Source organism: Melospiza georgiana, chromosome Z (assembly GCF_028018845.1).
Source record: "Melospiza georgiana isolate bMelGeo1 chromosome Z, bMelGeo1.pri, whole genome shotgun sequence".
Classification (NCBI taxonomy): Eukaryota; Metazoa; Chordata; class Aves; order Passeriformes; family Passerellidae; genus Melospiza; species Melospiza georgiana.
The window spans coordinates 75,084,016-75,099,378 of NC_080465.1; the positions used below are offsets into that span (position 1 = coordinate 75,084,016).

Consider the following 15,363-nt stretch of genomic DNA (forward strand, 5'->3'; position numbering starts at 1 on the left):
AGTCTGCAAAACCTCTCATAAGAAAACCTGTGATAAGGTGAGAGACCTGCAGCAAAAGGAACATTGTGAAATCCTGTAGCTCCCAAAACAAGAGAGGCAGTGCTTCTCACCAGGCTGACATTCTTCTAGGACACCCAAAAGTTCTTCAGCTAGGATTTGGCTGACCTCCACTAAAGGTCAAGTTTTGAACCAAAACAGGCTTTCAGCCTTCCAATACAGCTCTATGGAATTGGGTGATATTGAACCAATTGCCTCTATATGGAATCATTCCTCTCCTGGACCTGCTGTGTTGTTCTATTGTGATCCAACTGCTGTCAGCCCACAGCCTTGGCTACCCTCTGAAAGTAACCCATACACATACTGAGTTTAAGGAAGCACAAAGCTCTCTCACACACCCCAGAAGACAATTTTTTTTAAAAAACACCTTACCTCATAAATGTTGGGGTGCCACATTTTGGTCAGGAATCTGAAGGTAGGTGGTGAATATGGATAGTCAATAGGAAATTTAATGTGAGCCTGAAAAAAAGCAGAATTTTTTAGCTATGAAACAGAACAAAAAAGACCAACAACCAATAACTACAGTGAAAAGATTGGGGGGGGAAAAATTCATTAAGGCTACTAAATTGCTCATTCAATAAACCAGTGCCCAAGTGGCCCCACAGTGTAACACTATGCGATTTCTTATGAGCAAAACACTAACTGAACAAGAAAAATCAAAACATCTGGGCTAGTAATGCTCAGAAGACAAGCCAAAATGCATTTACCACGTCCTAATTCAAGCAGCATATTCAACAGCTGTTGTTAAACAGGGTAAAACAAACTGGAAAAGTTTTAACTCGAGAGAGCACTGCTCTCTGAGTTCAAAAGCAGACTAAAAAATGTTTACTAAGCTGAATAGACCTGTTTTATATTTGCCTGTACAAATATTTAAAATTACTCTTCCCATGATGAAAAAAAAATTGTTACATAACTTGCCTTAGTTATTTTGTCTTTCTTTGAAAGTTAAGCTGGTCCATCCACCTGTGTTTCTAATACTACATGTTTTGCCTCCACAGGCATTTCTGAAATCTCAACATCATCAGTGTCTGTTTAATAAATCAGTACACCTTGAGGAATATTGATGGGCAATGACAGCAAACAGCTTGCAGTGGTCAACAACCATCTGTGGGGCACAACTCTGAGCCAAGTCAGTTATGGGAAGGCTGCAGAGATCCTAGCACTGGAAATTAACTTCTCTCTGCTGTCCTGCTGTTCACAGCAGTCTGAATATGGACTGATCAAGTGTCCAAAATATTTCTCTCTGGAAGGTGGACTTGCATGCTGTTTGCTGCGCTGTGGAGCACAAACCCTTTCCTTGGAACTGCTCAACAAAAAGTCCTACTGCCAGCCCAGCAAGGGATCTCCAGAGAAGCATCTTCTGGTCCTTCAAACACAGCCAGCTTCTTTTGCAATAGAGAATGCAAGGGATCCCAAAAGCAAGATTCATATTTATCCCAGTTTGAGACAAATTTAGGAGGAAACCTAGTCACTCTAGGACAACATGGTAAGAGCAGAATTCCAGATCACTCTCCTCCACTGAAGTACGTAACCATGCTCCTTGCTCAACAAGAGAAACTTTGGAAAGTTTTGTTCCATAGTACACAGAAGCAGACAACCAAAACAAACAGATTACAGAACTGTTAAGTACCTGGCTAGAGTTTTACTTACCAGCACACACCTTTGCCCTACAACCCAAATTTTATGGGGTCAGAGTGTCAGATAGTCAAGAAAAGAAGGTTTTTCTATTCACCTTTATGAAAGAAATTCACCAGTTCACATGGCCTTATGGTCTGTAGAAGCCTACTCATGACTGTGTGTGGGCATGTTACAGCAGCGCTGAGTCCTCACCCCACAGCCATTTGTCACAGCACACACACAGCTAAGAGATTTACAATCCACTTAAACAATCCCATAGTTTAAGGCCAGTTGCACGAATGCCATTGCTCCAGGAGCAGTGAGTGAATGGCTCTTGTCACCACATTGCTGCAGCAAGGACACGCCTGGGTCCAGAACATGCTGCACTGTGGGCAGAGCAGAGATCTACCCAGGCAGGGCACATTCACTCCAACTCAAGTGCTTGCATCATGTAGCTGCAGACTCCTCCAGACTCCGGGGTTTTCCCAAGAAAGCCCATTCCTGTGCTTACACACAGTTTTGTGAGATTTAAGACACAAAACAAAAGCAAAAGGACAGACTAAAAATGCAAGAGACAGCGAAACTCAGGGTTGAGCTCCCTACAAGATGTCTTAGCAAAATCTGTCTTCTACACAGCCACAGCTTCCAGGTGACCAAAACAAAAAACATTGTGCCAGCAGATTACCAGCACTGCTATGCCTACAGCCCATATAGATGCTCAAGGAGTGCAGGTCTCATTCCTCCCAGTAAAACCCCTCTGCTTTCAAATTGTCTAGCCCTGAGGGGTTTGTCTCAGCAAGACTACTCCAGAAGCTGAGCCTGAGTCACCAGTATGTCCCTGTATGTGATGCAGACTCATGCAGATGCTGTAGATCCTGGAAAACTGTTCCGAATTTCTAAATCCTGTTTGACAAACACAGTTCTTTATTAGAGAAGGACTACGTGCCTACAATAACTATCACTATGGAATGCAGTGTTGTATCACATGAAGGGTTATCTCTAGGAACAGAAAACCCAACTGGAGAAATAAGAGAAATCTTTCCTTCCACGTGCAGGCAATCAAGAACATAGCTTCCCTGTAATACATCACACATTTAGAGAAAGCAGCCACATTACATGGTGATCAGCTATTTCTAACTAGTCAGTAGCTCTTTAGCACACTGAGGTTCTGTATTGGAACATAAAGCAAATAAGGCTTCTCTACAAACCTGATTTCAGAGTCAAAAGCCCCCAAAACAGAAAACCTTGGATTACAGGCAGGGATTTTTCCCAGACAAAAAGAGCACTACTGTCAAGTCCCCATGGTGAGATCATCCAGAATTTGAAAGTGAAACCAAACACTTTTCCAGGCCATTACAAACAGGTCTGAGAGAATTACCTCATCTCTTCTGCAAGAGAAACCATGGAAAGTTACGTAAGCCTACTCTGCTCTCACTGAATGCTATTTGAGTTTCTGTGTGGGTTAAGCAAGCCAAGAATTTCCAAGAGAAGCTGCAAGACTGTGTGCAAAATGCAGCAACAGCCACAATTAGAGGTCATTTTTTTCCCCACTGAAAGCCTGATTCTAAACATGATTAAAAAAAAGACCAAATTAAGCAATAAATCTAATTTTAAGTAGAGCTCACAGAATAGTTTTCCCCTACAATTTCACTGATATAAGGCAAAAAAATCTGTTAAACTCAGCCAGGCTGCTAGGTACTAGAGAGTGGCAGAGTTTTCAGGGAGCTTTTTGTTAGCTCAGTTACAGCCACACAAACTAATTTAGGAGGACTAAATATGCAGCTCAGTTCCCCCCTGCGAGTTCCAAACAGTTACTGCATTCACCATGTGCCTGACTCCTCAAACTGAGCTTGAACAGAACAGAAATAATCCTATTTTGGTGCTGATTTTAGCCAGCTGCATGCCATGGCTCCTTGACATCACTGAAGATACTCAATAGATAGAAACATGAAGACCAGTCACAATCAATCCTCCCTTCCCCAGTTTGCAACTAGTCATGCTTATAGTCTGTAGAAAAATAATAAACTCTTCTAAAAAGTCCAGCCTGACAGAAGATACAGCCCTTTAGAAACATTTACAGCTATCACAAAGACTTCAACTTCTAAATTACAGCATAGCACGTATTTTAAGAATATTGCTACCATCATAGTCACTTTGTTTCCTATTTTACTGCTTCCCTGCACCTTCAACAGAGACTGCATTTCAGGTTTGTTAATCTTCTTTAAGCTGGATAAGATAAAAGCACAGGTTCTGCTATGTATGCCAGAAAAACACAGTCTCACTAGATCTTATGTGACTGAAAATTATTCACTGATTCTGTCACTACGAATAACTATTACAGCAACTTTGTTTCTTGAGATCTTGCCACATACTTGACTCAACACTTACACTTGTGTCACAACCACTCCAAGCACTCCGGGCTTGGGGCAGAGAGGCCTGGAAAGCTGCCTGGCAGGAAAGGACCAAGGGGAGCTGGTTGACCATGGCTGAACACGAGCCAGCAAGCGCCCAGGTGGCCAAGCATCCTGGTCTGGATCTGCGATAGTGAGGCCATGGGACTAACACAGACAAGACTCCCTCCCAGCCCCTGGTCCAGCCTAGCTGGAAATGACACTTCAGGAGTCTGACACTGATTTTTTACAGCAGTTTCAAGCTGACAAAACTGAGACCCTGATTTTTAGGCAGAAAGGGAAGGAATATTGAATACATCCTGCCTACCCAGTGCAGACAGGCCATGGGGGAAGCACACACATTTCCTGGAAAGCCACCAGGATCACAACGGATCTGATTAGAGGATAATGGGGAACACCAGCAGCTTTTACAACGGCCAGCAAAAACTGCAGCTGCTTGGTGTTCCTGGAAGTGCCATTTAGAGATTACTTCCATTTCAAAACATTGCAAGCTTGATGCCAGCCCTTCTAAAACTCTGCATTAGTGAGGGCAAGGACCTTTAGCAAATTGTATTTAAGATCAGATACAAAGGAAGTGGTTTGAGTTTTGAAATTATTTTGCTGTTATGTGTAATTATCTGCTACAGCCAGCCCACAGATAAGCTCCTATTGACTCTGTGCAGGTACTACCAAGGTCTCTTACAGATCACTCATCTGCCCTGGCAGACTTGCAGACACACAAGGACTCCTCACTTTCCTTCTTAAGGGGCACAACCAGGCTCCCCAGTGTGCTCCTGCTGACTGCTCCACACACTGAACATGAACAGGAACTACAGGCCACCACCAGGTTAAGTGGTTGTATCTAATCCCACAAAATGCCCTTTCCTGCTGCTGGTGCATCACACATTATGCAATTAATTTTACAGAATCTCCTCTTCCACATTAGGCCTGGATTAGTGCATGCAGTATTAAACACTATGCGCTGGAAAGCATGTTCAGTGGAGGTCAGCAGTCAGTACAAGCAGCCAGTTTCTCACAGCAGTGAGGTTTAAAGCACCTCAGTATCATCCAGCTCACAACATGTAAAACAGCATTGTAGCCATCCCACTGCACTGTCGACTATTTGGTGAGGTAAAAATGTAGGGCCAACACAGCTCTTTCAGCTCCATTTGTGACTTATGGCTTAAGCAATTTCTTGTGGCAGAGCTGGGTGCTAGCCTGGTACTTCAAACCCAGTTATTGCTTCATTTCCCAGCAACACTGTATCAGTGCTTATTGCCATCTGTTGTGCTTCAGATAATAGGAGGAGCACATCTCTGATCCAAGAGGAGTGACCAGACCACTCAAGACTTGTGAGTCCTGAAAACTCCCTTGGTGCTGCAGTGGCCACATGAATAGTAACAGCAGAAAAGCCCTTATACCCCACATTACCTGCACTGTTTCATAAGGAATTTAAATCACAAAGATCTGAATGTGAAGAATAAACTAGATCTCATGGGAAGGACATGAAGCACCTAAACAAAAAAGAAGATAGAGCCAAAATTCAGCAGAGCACTGATGAGTCAATAAGTAAGGCTAGCTTACACAATCAGAGACTGGTTTGACAGGCACCAGCCCATTCTTGTTTCACACTAAATCATATCTCATACACATTTCCTAATTTAGTTATCTGGGGCACTACTAAATCTGTTGCTCTCAATGGAAGACTTCCTCTGGTACAAACTAGATTTCCTTTTACCAGAATGTCTTTTAACAGTAAGATGTTATTTAATATTTAACTGCAATATATTATCTGCAATGTTCATAAAGCTGAAATTGTTGGCAAGTCATCCAACCCAAACCAAAGCAGGTAAAGGGCCAGACTACACAAGCACCACCTACACTCAGGTAACATCTGCCAGGTTGATTTCCACTCCTTTGATTGTCAATTTGACTTTTCATGATGCTACAGAAAATGCTATCATTTCAACCAGTGAAGGAGATGCAGCATTTAGCAAGAGATACTGAGTTGGAAACAGTGGCATACTGAAACAACAAAGTATCAATTCCATAACTTGCCCATTTTGACTCAGCTTTGGCTCTTGTCTGCTGTGCCATCACTGAGAAGGCCATTAGCAACACCACCAAACAGAATTACCTGATCCTCTTTCACAGGCCTAGCTGTTGGTTCAACAGCTTCACTCAGCTTTGACACAGGGGCCAAACAAAGCAATTTCAGATTCCCATGACAGAAAGCTGATATCATATTGAGGTTTATGTATTTTCCCAGGAATTTCCATGCTGAAATACTACAAGATTCCACCCTCAATTTAACCTTTACTCCAGGATCAGTCCTGATTTTAGGAGACAAAAAGATGAAGATGGAATATATCAGAGACTGTGACAGGCCATATGTTAGGAGGTTTCTGCCATGGCTGAAGGCTTCATGTAGAGATTGTGCTCTTGGATCTGATTCCTTCAGGTTGCCCACAGACTGTACACAGGCTTGAGACTGAGGTCACTGTGTGTGGGCTATGCAGAGAGGCTACTCTGTGTGACTATTTTCCAGGCAGAAACAGATGACTCAGTTCTTATTTAGATCTGTACAAACATGCTGACGTCCCCATTTAGACAAAATAGGAAGAATAACTCCAAATGTGTGAAACTTAAATTTTCCCTGCGCAGCCTGGTATTTTCTGAAGGAGCCAGAGATACTTAGGGACACCGCATCTAAAGTTTAAACCAAATTACGCATCTCCCATTAGGTCTTTGCTTCAGAGTAGAAGCTGGGACTTGAAATACCCTACTGTACATATAACTCAGCATGCTGGTACCTGAACAGATAAAGCTCTCACACGAGCATAACTATTCTAGAAACAGTTTCTGTCCACCTCAGATAATGCAATTTTCCATCTTTCCCATTTGTAAAAACAATTAGTTTTGCTGGAGTAGTGGTGGGAATATTTGAGACTGTTTATACAAACTATCATGGTACATTACTGGCATCTCTGGCATCATGGGTGGAAGTCCTCCAATTACATATATAGAGGGTTGTTATTTTGGGCACCTCTCTCTCCTTGCCAGGCTTCAGGGTCAAAAAGACTGTCTCTTTTAGCAAGAATTGAATTAGACTATGACATCTTTAATATTTTGCTCGATGTCACATTTTGGAATTTAACCTTACTGGATGAGTAATTAATGTTTTCTTGAAGCAGATTTACACAGGCACATCTATGAAAAGGCTGACTGCGAGACAGCATGATATACTTCAGACTTATCCTGGTAATTTATCAGTGGGATTGACTGACAATGGGATTGAGGACACCCTCAGTAAATCCACTGATGACACCAAGCTCTGTAGTGCAATCATGCTCTGGAAGGAAGGGATGCCACCTGGAGAGACCTGGACAGGCTGGAGAGGTTGGACTCTGCAAACCTCATAATGTTCAACACAGCAAAGTGTGAGGTCCCACACCTGGATTGTGGCACACCCACAGAGAAGTGGGTGATTGAAAGCAGCCTGGCAGAGAAGCCCTGGGGGTGATGGTTGATGGTAACTCAATGCGAGCTGGCACTGAGCACTTGCAGCCCAGAAAGCCAAATGTATCCAGGGATAAATCCAAAGAATGGATTGGCCAATAGGTCAAAGGTTGTCATTTTCCCCTCCACTCTTGTGACATCCCACTTGGATTACTGCATACTGTTCTGGTGACCCCAGCACAGAGAATGACATGGAAGTGCTTGAGTAAATCCAGAGGAGGCCACAAAGTTGCTGAGAGAACTGGAGCAGCTCCCCTATGCAGACAGACTGAGAAAGTTGGGGCTGCTCAGCCTGGCAAAGAGAAGGTTCTTTGGAAACCCCACAGGAACTCTCCAGTATCGGAAGTGGTCTATATGGAAGCTGGAGAGGGACTCAATCATCAGGAACTATAGAAGGAACAACAAATAATGGGCACAAACTGAAAGAGGGGAAATTGAGGTTGGATATTAGGAGAAGATTCTTTACTGTGAGGGTGGCGAGACACTGGCACAAGTTGCCCAGAAATTTGTAGATGCCCCATCCCTGCAAGTATTCAAGGCCAGGCTGGATAAGGTTTTGAGCAACCTGGTCTAGTGAGAGGTGTCCCTGCCCACAACAGGGGGGTTGGGATTGGATTACCCTTTAAGATCCCTCCCAGACTCTCAAGGTTCTGTGATTAATCACTGTAAAAACACATCCCAATTTTCAATAATGCTGGACAGAGTGTCTGTGAACTCACCTATTCATTCCAACTTTGCATCTTTACCAAAACACAGCAGATTGTTTTTATGCTCTGTGAAGCAAGCCATAACATTTGTATCTGCTGTGTGAAGAGATGTCCAAGCTAGCTCAGTGTGAGAACACCCTTTCCTTCAGCCTGTTTTCACTATTTTTAGCCAATTCTTTAAACAAGTACCATTCATGAGTCAGTGAATGACTAATTGCCTCGATTCTCTTCCTATGCAAGCCAGGCTGGATGCAAGAGGAAAGCTCTTCTCAAGGGACAGCCCATCACATGTTCTGCTAAAAACACAGGGCAGGTCTTGATGCAGTCACCTCTTTCATAAGCAGCAAGGGGAAAGGCATATTTATAGCATTTTAAGTGTAAACCCTAGCACTGTGCTGCAGTGTTACACAACTTTGCCTTTCCCAGCATGGCAGGCAGCAGCTCTCTGATGAGACCTCTTGAGCTGGCATACCAGCAGACTTTCTTTAAATAAGGGACACAGGCATCTGGAAGGTGAATGGCAGCACTCAGGAACTGCAGCTGAGATCTCATCTATGCTGGCTGCCATGCAGAAGCCAGCTAGGCACTCCAGCAGCCTTGTCACTTGTTTTTCAGCCACTGCATTACTGATCACAAGCTCTCCTGCTCGGAGCTGGGCACAGGCAGTAAATCTAGGCACACTGAGCAGCAGCAAGCAAGCCTGCTGGACTGCACTGCTTCCAAGCAAGCAGCTAAATCAGCAGCACCATCTCCAAGTGTGGAGACCCAATCAGCAATGTGTTAGTGTAGATGTATAACCCCACAGTCACAAACTGTATTATGCATAGCCCCACCCAGTGTACCACCCACCTGAAAAGTGTCTCTGATCCTGCACAAGTGAAGTCTGATACGTGTCCACCAGCTGGCTCCTGCCCAGCATCCTCCAGCTCACTGCAGGAACCAGCATTGTGTCAGAAGGTGTTTGCTAGCACGAAGCTTATATCTGAGACACAAAGGCAAATTTTCACATTACTGCATGATGCACCTGTCAGCTTCATCATTATGGGCTGCTCCAACCAGACCAAACATAAAGTTTTAGCTTGGATAAATGCATTAGCTGATACACAGACATCCCTTGCTCCACAGGCTATTCTTTCTAAAGTAATAGGTTTTGGGTGGACTTTTTTTGCTAGTGAGGAGCCAAATTAAAGAGGCATTCAGCATTCTGTCATTCTTCACCTCTTTTCACCCCTGCCTTGTGCTTCAGAGGATTTGGAGGTCACAGCATAACAACCAGTATTACTTTACTATGGATATACAAGAGAAAAGTGCAACACTGAAGTGAACGCTAGCATTAATATTTCTACCTATGTTCAAACTAGCTGCCATGTCAATTACTAATACAACATCCAGATAAAGCCAGAAACCTCAATTTGCTGAAAAAAATTTCCTGAAAGAGCCAGCCAAAGGGAGCAAAGCAGGTTGAGTCATCTGCAGTGCAGCATAATTTAAGGTATCATTTATACTTATAAAAGCAGAACTACTGCAGTCAAACAAGCTTGGTACAAGAACACACAGCCCTGAAATTCAAGCTTGAATTTAATTGAAACGATTGGATTAATATTAATTTATTTATTTAATTAATAAAATTAATTTAATTATTGGAACTATTAAGTTTGAAGGTATACCAGGTGAGAGTAGCAGTCAGGAAGAACCACTTACGCCTACCACAGGTTAAGAGGATTAAGGTCAAGGCAAAAAATTAATGAGACAGGTGTAAGATGAGACTAGAGGAAAGGGATCTTATCACTTGGACAAAGATGCAACTTGTAGGAAAGTCAAAGGAAAGTTGTTCAACTGTGGGACTAAAAGTAACCCTTAAAGTAGCTTTCATATTATGCACTATTTCCTGCCCGTACAAAGAAAGGATCTGAAGGGGAATTAGAACTCATTTCATTTTTCTTCCTGTATTTAAGCATGTCATAGATTTTGCTCTTGATTCAAAGTGTCATTTCTGACTTAACTTTAGAAGAAATTTGTATGACAGATCATGCATGACTGGCATAAGAGCAAAGATAAGACAAGATCTATGGTAGGTCTACAGTCTGTTCATACTACGAACTGGAATGCTGCTGAAAAAAAGCCCCCAGACCCAACAATGGGGAAAAAAAGCAGGCCAGTCTAAGGTGAGCAACAAGATGAACTACAATATCAGGCTGACAGCAAAAGCTCTTGCAAGAGGTGCTGCATTTATAAATATTTGTAGGAACAGGTTATATGTCAGGGAAAAAAAAAAAAAAAAAAAAAAAGAAAGAGTACTTCCAGACCAAACAAATTTTCTGTTGTGAGACATAATTTTCTACTTAGACTCTTTGGATATCTACCTTCTTATGATTCTTGGATAACTTATTTTTCAGCTCTGCTTTTTAAGGTCTTAAATGTTTGCCTGAATGCTAGAGAAACAGACAAAATATGATCTTCCAAAACATTTGCAAGTGCATGCCAGTAGCCTCATAGCAACTTCATGTGTTGAAGCCTCCTCAGAAACAAGGCAGGTTGCCTTCCTGCAAAGACTCATCTAAAAGCTCCTCTGCTTTCTCAATAACAACATCATCATGTGTAATTATCTGTGATACAGAGACCACTTATAAGAACTCACACTGTGTCTGATAGCTCAAGTGCAGTGCTCCAGCATGCTTCCACACTCAGAAAATGCAGCATCCATACAGACAGTTTGGAAACCGGGTTCTCTTATTCCATCCAGAGAAAAACGATACCCACACATCTTCAAAAAACTAATACTGAGCAAGCACTGGACTTGATAGTGCATGGAATAAGCCAAGACTACCAAATCCTAAGACTGGCAAGAACAGACAATTCACCCATATTTATATGCTGGACAATCCCATGACTATACTCTTTCCTGTCTGATCAGATTAATTCTTGAAAACTTAAGTCGTCGTGTTGTTAGGCTGTTAGAGTGTATCAGGTACACTGTGTCTTATCTATCAAATTACAATGCAGTAAAATAAGCATTTTGCAGCAAAAGTCATCAGTGTTTTATAAGTACAGCCCTGTCACGGTAAACCTACCCCAGCTACACAATGAGGCCTGCAAACCATAAAATAACCTGTGCTGGTAATTAAAGTCTTATCTACACTAGGATAAAATATGTTCATGGTAAAACAAAATTATTTACCCTCACTGACCATTAAGTATTTTTGTGACTCTTTTTTCCACCTACCAGCAAGTAACACAAGCTTCTCGGTGCTGATGCTTTAAGGTTCATCAGTAGTTAATACTCAGTAACTATTTCAAACAGATTATTTGAATTCTGAGCCACAGTAGCAAGAGAATGGCTGTATTTTGATATTAAAAAACTATTAAAATTCACTGCTTGTAAAGAGGTGTTACAGTGACAGATTCAGACATCTGCATGCTACTTAGAGCATAAGCTGCTTCCTGCCACAGAAATGAATCCAAAGCACGACTTGGAGGAGCCTCTAGTGGTGATAAAGTAGATGTGATTATAAATTAGCAGATGCTCAAGGGTAAGAGCCCTGCTGGCATTCATGTAGCCTACAGTTACATGACTCCCAGTCAAGTCACCAGCAATGTGACCTGCAAGCAACACACACACACACACTTGGGACCAAGCAGGATGTTTTCAGTAGTGCTCTACCTACAAGTTTTACCTTGCCTTGATTCAATAAGGGAACCATACAGCTTGCTTCTTGACCTTTTCCGTTTGTAGGCAACATTTAGTGAAAAAACTGAACAGAAGGATATCCTAACAACTTGTTTAATCTCTTTCAGACTAATATTTTTTGCAGGGAAGCAGATACAACATCCTGTGGCAATTATTTCTACAGTTTTAACTACATACTGTGTAAAAAATCCACTTTCATTTTGACTTGCTTGGAAGTTCCATTTAATGCACATTCATTCTTAAATTAGGCAAGACAGTAAACCGTCATCCTCTCTTGACTTTTTTAGTGTAACACATGGCTTTATAATCCCCAATTGTACCCCTCCCAAGTCATGACTTCAAGAATTCTTAGAGTTTTCTAGAACGGGGAGCAGTGCTGCTACCAGTTTTCTCCAGTAAGTTATACTGACACAGGCAGACCACTATTTTAAAATAAACTGTGTCTATGCACATAGAAGGCAAACATGTGTAAGCCTTGCACTGCAGAAACACATCCTTTGAGCAACTTTACAATGACATTAGAGCAGTATCTTCCACAGGTAACTGCAATGGAGAATGTTTTGTTGTTGTAAAAGGACTTTTCCAGAGCATGAACTTTGATAATACCAGCTGGAAGCAGCTGTGTTTGAATTCCATTGGCAAGTCCAGCAGGTGCCATTAACTTTGGAGTTTCTCCAAACTTGTGACCTGTTGCAGCCACATTGATGTGGCACATAACTGGAAAGGTGCTTTCACTCCTTCAGAAGGCCCTGTAACATTATCCTTTTTGGTAAGCACTAATACTGATGCAACACTTCCTTTAGCCTAGCATGAAGGAAAATAAAAAAAAACACATTTGGCAATTTGGCTGCATCAACTCACATACCATTTAGATTCCAGTATGAGCCCTTAAAGAACTGGAGCATCTGGCATCAAGCACCGAATGAAACGGCCAGCTTTTGTTTGTAGTTACAAGGTTCAGATGAAAATGTTAATGCTGTTTCAGCACTTTGCAACAACAATTGCAGGCTAGACGCTGTCAAAGTACTTCAGAGGTTTGCTTTTTAGCAGCCAAAAAATTTGTCTGGCAACCACAGGTCTCTATCTTCCCTACACTCCTGATGTGCAAAGTAGACTTTCCCCGAAATGAAATAATTAATAGAACAGGTGCTGATTTTTATTTTCTCAAATACTACCAGAAGTTATACAACTGCTTGCAGAGTAACTTCAAATATATATGATCAATATATTTATAGTAACTGCCAATTGTCAGGGCTTGTCTTAGAAGGCCTGGATATAATGAAATAAAACGAGTACAGCCTTTGAGGTATCCTGTGCCTAGAAAATAATGTATTAAATAGTAAGCATTATTCAAATTATAAATATAGGAAACTATGTTGCTATGTTAGAACTCTGAATGAAAATTATACTGCAAAATGACTCGAAGACAAAGAATTTCTTTACACTCATGTTGCTTACAAAGCTGTAATTTTACATGGTTAGAGTCTTACTTCTGCATGGAACTAATTTCCTGGGGAAAAAAACAGAGTTCTGCAGATGCTACCATGGAAAAAGCATACAGTGATGTGCATTTAGGAGCTCTATGTCTTGGCATATCTGGGGGGAGATCACAGCATTGGCTAGGACGGGAGAGCACCACAAGGTGACCAACAGGAGTCAACTGTTTTCCTGTAGCTGGTTTATGCTGCTCTCAGCTGCTTTTCTCTACAAGAAAAGCTACAGAATGGAAATTTTGGCCTAAGAAAAGCTTTATGCTGTGAGTTTTTAGTGTTAGAAGTATCTAGCCATACAAGGGGCAATACCAGCACACAACAGCTCACAAAAAAAATCCCAGGTTATGCACCTCAAAGAGTTTTGAAAACACATGGGGGGAGTACCTGAAATGTAAGGGTCGTGGAGTGAGGGAAAACTGCAGGAACTCATTCCAAGCAGCCTGCCAGAAAAATCAACCACAAAGATCCTTTTGTTCCTATTCTTGGACATCCAGTATTATTTACTAGAGCTCCTGCTCAGTCCCTCCTATCCCACCTTGGCCCAGTTTCTATTGCCTCCAAGGAAAAGCATTTTCAGATGAGTAAAACTATCTCCATCAGACACTGCAACAGCAGTGACCTTCAGTGGCACTGACAACAGTCTGATGAGTAAAATATCAGATCCAAGGGTCTTCTTTGCAGTACTGAAAGGGTTATGCATTTCCAGATCCAGACAATTTGCCTCCACACCCCTCCAGTCCTTAACGGGCCCTGTGAAAAAGTTTATCCACCTTAGGAGCAGCCCCACTGATTCCTACAAAGTACACTAAAGTAGGGTGTTGGGTGACCTGTGTAACATGCACTCACAAAACCACTCTCAAGGTAGACCTCAGCATTCCATCACACATTTTATGCATCAGGCACACAAACAGCTCAGCCAAGCAGCACAACTGTCTCTGAAGATCTCTGCACATTTGACCTTTAACATTACACTTGCCCACTCAGCATTATACTGTTCTATGGCCAATATTGATGGAGTTGGTGCAACACAGAGTACTCTGCACATGTCCAAAACTACTTGGATTTTAACTTTTCCACTGGAAGTAGAGGATTACACCATACTACCAACAAGCTTACTTTTTATAAAGGCAAACATCCAAAACATAGTAACTGTTAGACTTTAAGGTACAAAGTGGTTCCCTGACACAGCAGCATTTTTTCCTATGCTCCAAACCATGGACAAGGAACATCTCCAGTATCCATTTTAAAGTTCACACAAGTACTGTCATATTGACCTTGTTAAATTTAATTAAAATAATCACACTGCTCTTATGAACGGACATATGTCTTGGAGTACAATAACAAAACCAACCCCCTTGTGGCTTTTTTTTTCTAACAAAACACTTCCATGCACCTGAAAACATCCAGAAGCAATCCTTACATATCAATACGAACATCTTACTACAAAGATGCTTTGCAGTAGCAGAGCTCTCCTCCTCTGCACAGCAATACTAAGCAATCACACAATGATGAGAGAATCCCTTTTAACTCCCACTTTGCACCCACTTATCAGAACAGTCATGAATACCTACTCTAATAGGACTACCTCCAAAGCTTTTTAGAAACTTAATTATCATTTTTGGCACCAATTAGGTCAGCAGAAGTTGGTGCTTTCTGAAACCTCCTGGAGAAGGAGACAGCACATTTATCACTGTCATGTGGATTTAGGAGAGGAAATCAAAGCCATTACTATCCCAGGAAGTAGCAGAACTCACATATAGTATTTATGGCATCAATTATTCATGTTTTCACTTCAACTCCAATTTAGAAACAGAGGAAGTGAAAAAAATTTCTCAGTGAGGATCCTAAGCAGGGTACCTTTAGCTACATATTTCTTTATGCTCAGTCTCCTC

At 41.8% G+C, this 15,363-nt stretch overlaps 2 protein-coding genes across 2 annotated transcripts in view; one reads left to right on the forward strand and one right to left on the reverse strand.

The window, feature by feature from the left end:
* Positions 1 to 13,882, forward strand: part of DCAF12 (DDB1 and CUL4 associated factor 12) — a 289,432-nt gene extending 275,550 nt beyond the window's left edge. Inside the window, exon 10 of the transcript XR_009115877.1 lies at positions 13,868 to 13,882. The gene's annotated coding sequence lies outside the window, so the exon portion shown is untranslated. The remainder of the gene's footprint in view (positions 1 to 13,867) is intronic.
* UBE2R2 (ubiquitin conjugating enzyme E2 R2) overlaps positions 1 to 15,363 on the reverse strand; it is a 51,598-nt gene that overhangs the window by 11,775 nt on the left and 24,460 nt on the right. Inside the window, exon 2 of the mRNA XM_058043265.1 lies at positions 430 to 516. Within this exon, the coding sequence (XP_057899248.1) occupies positions 430 to 516 (87 nt within the window). The remainder of the gene's footprint in view (positions 1 to 429; positions 517 to 15,363) is intronic.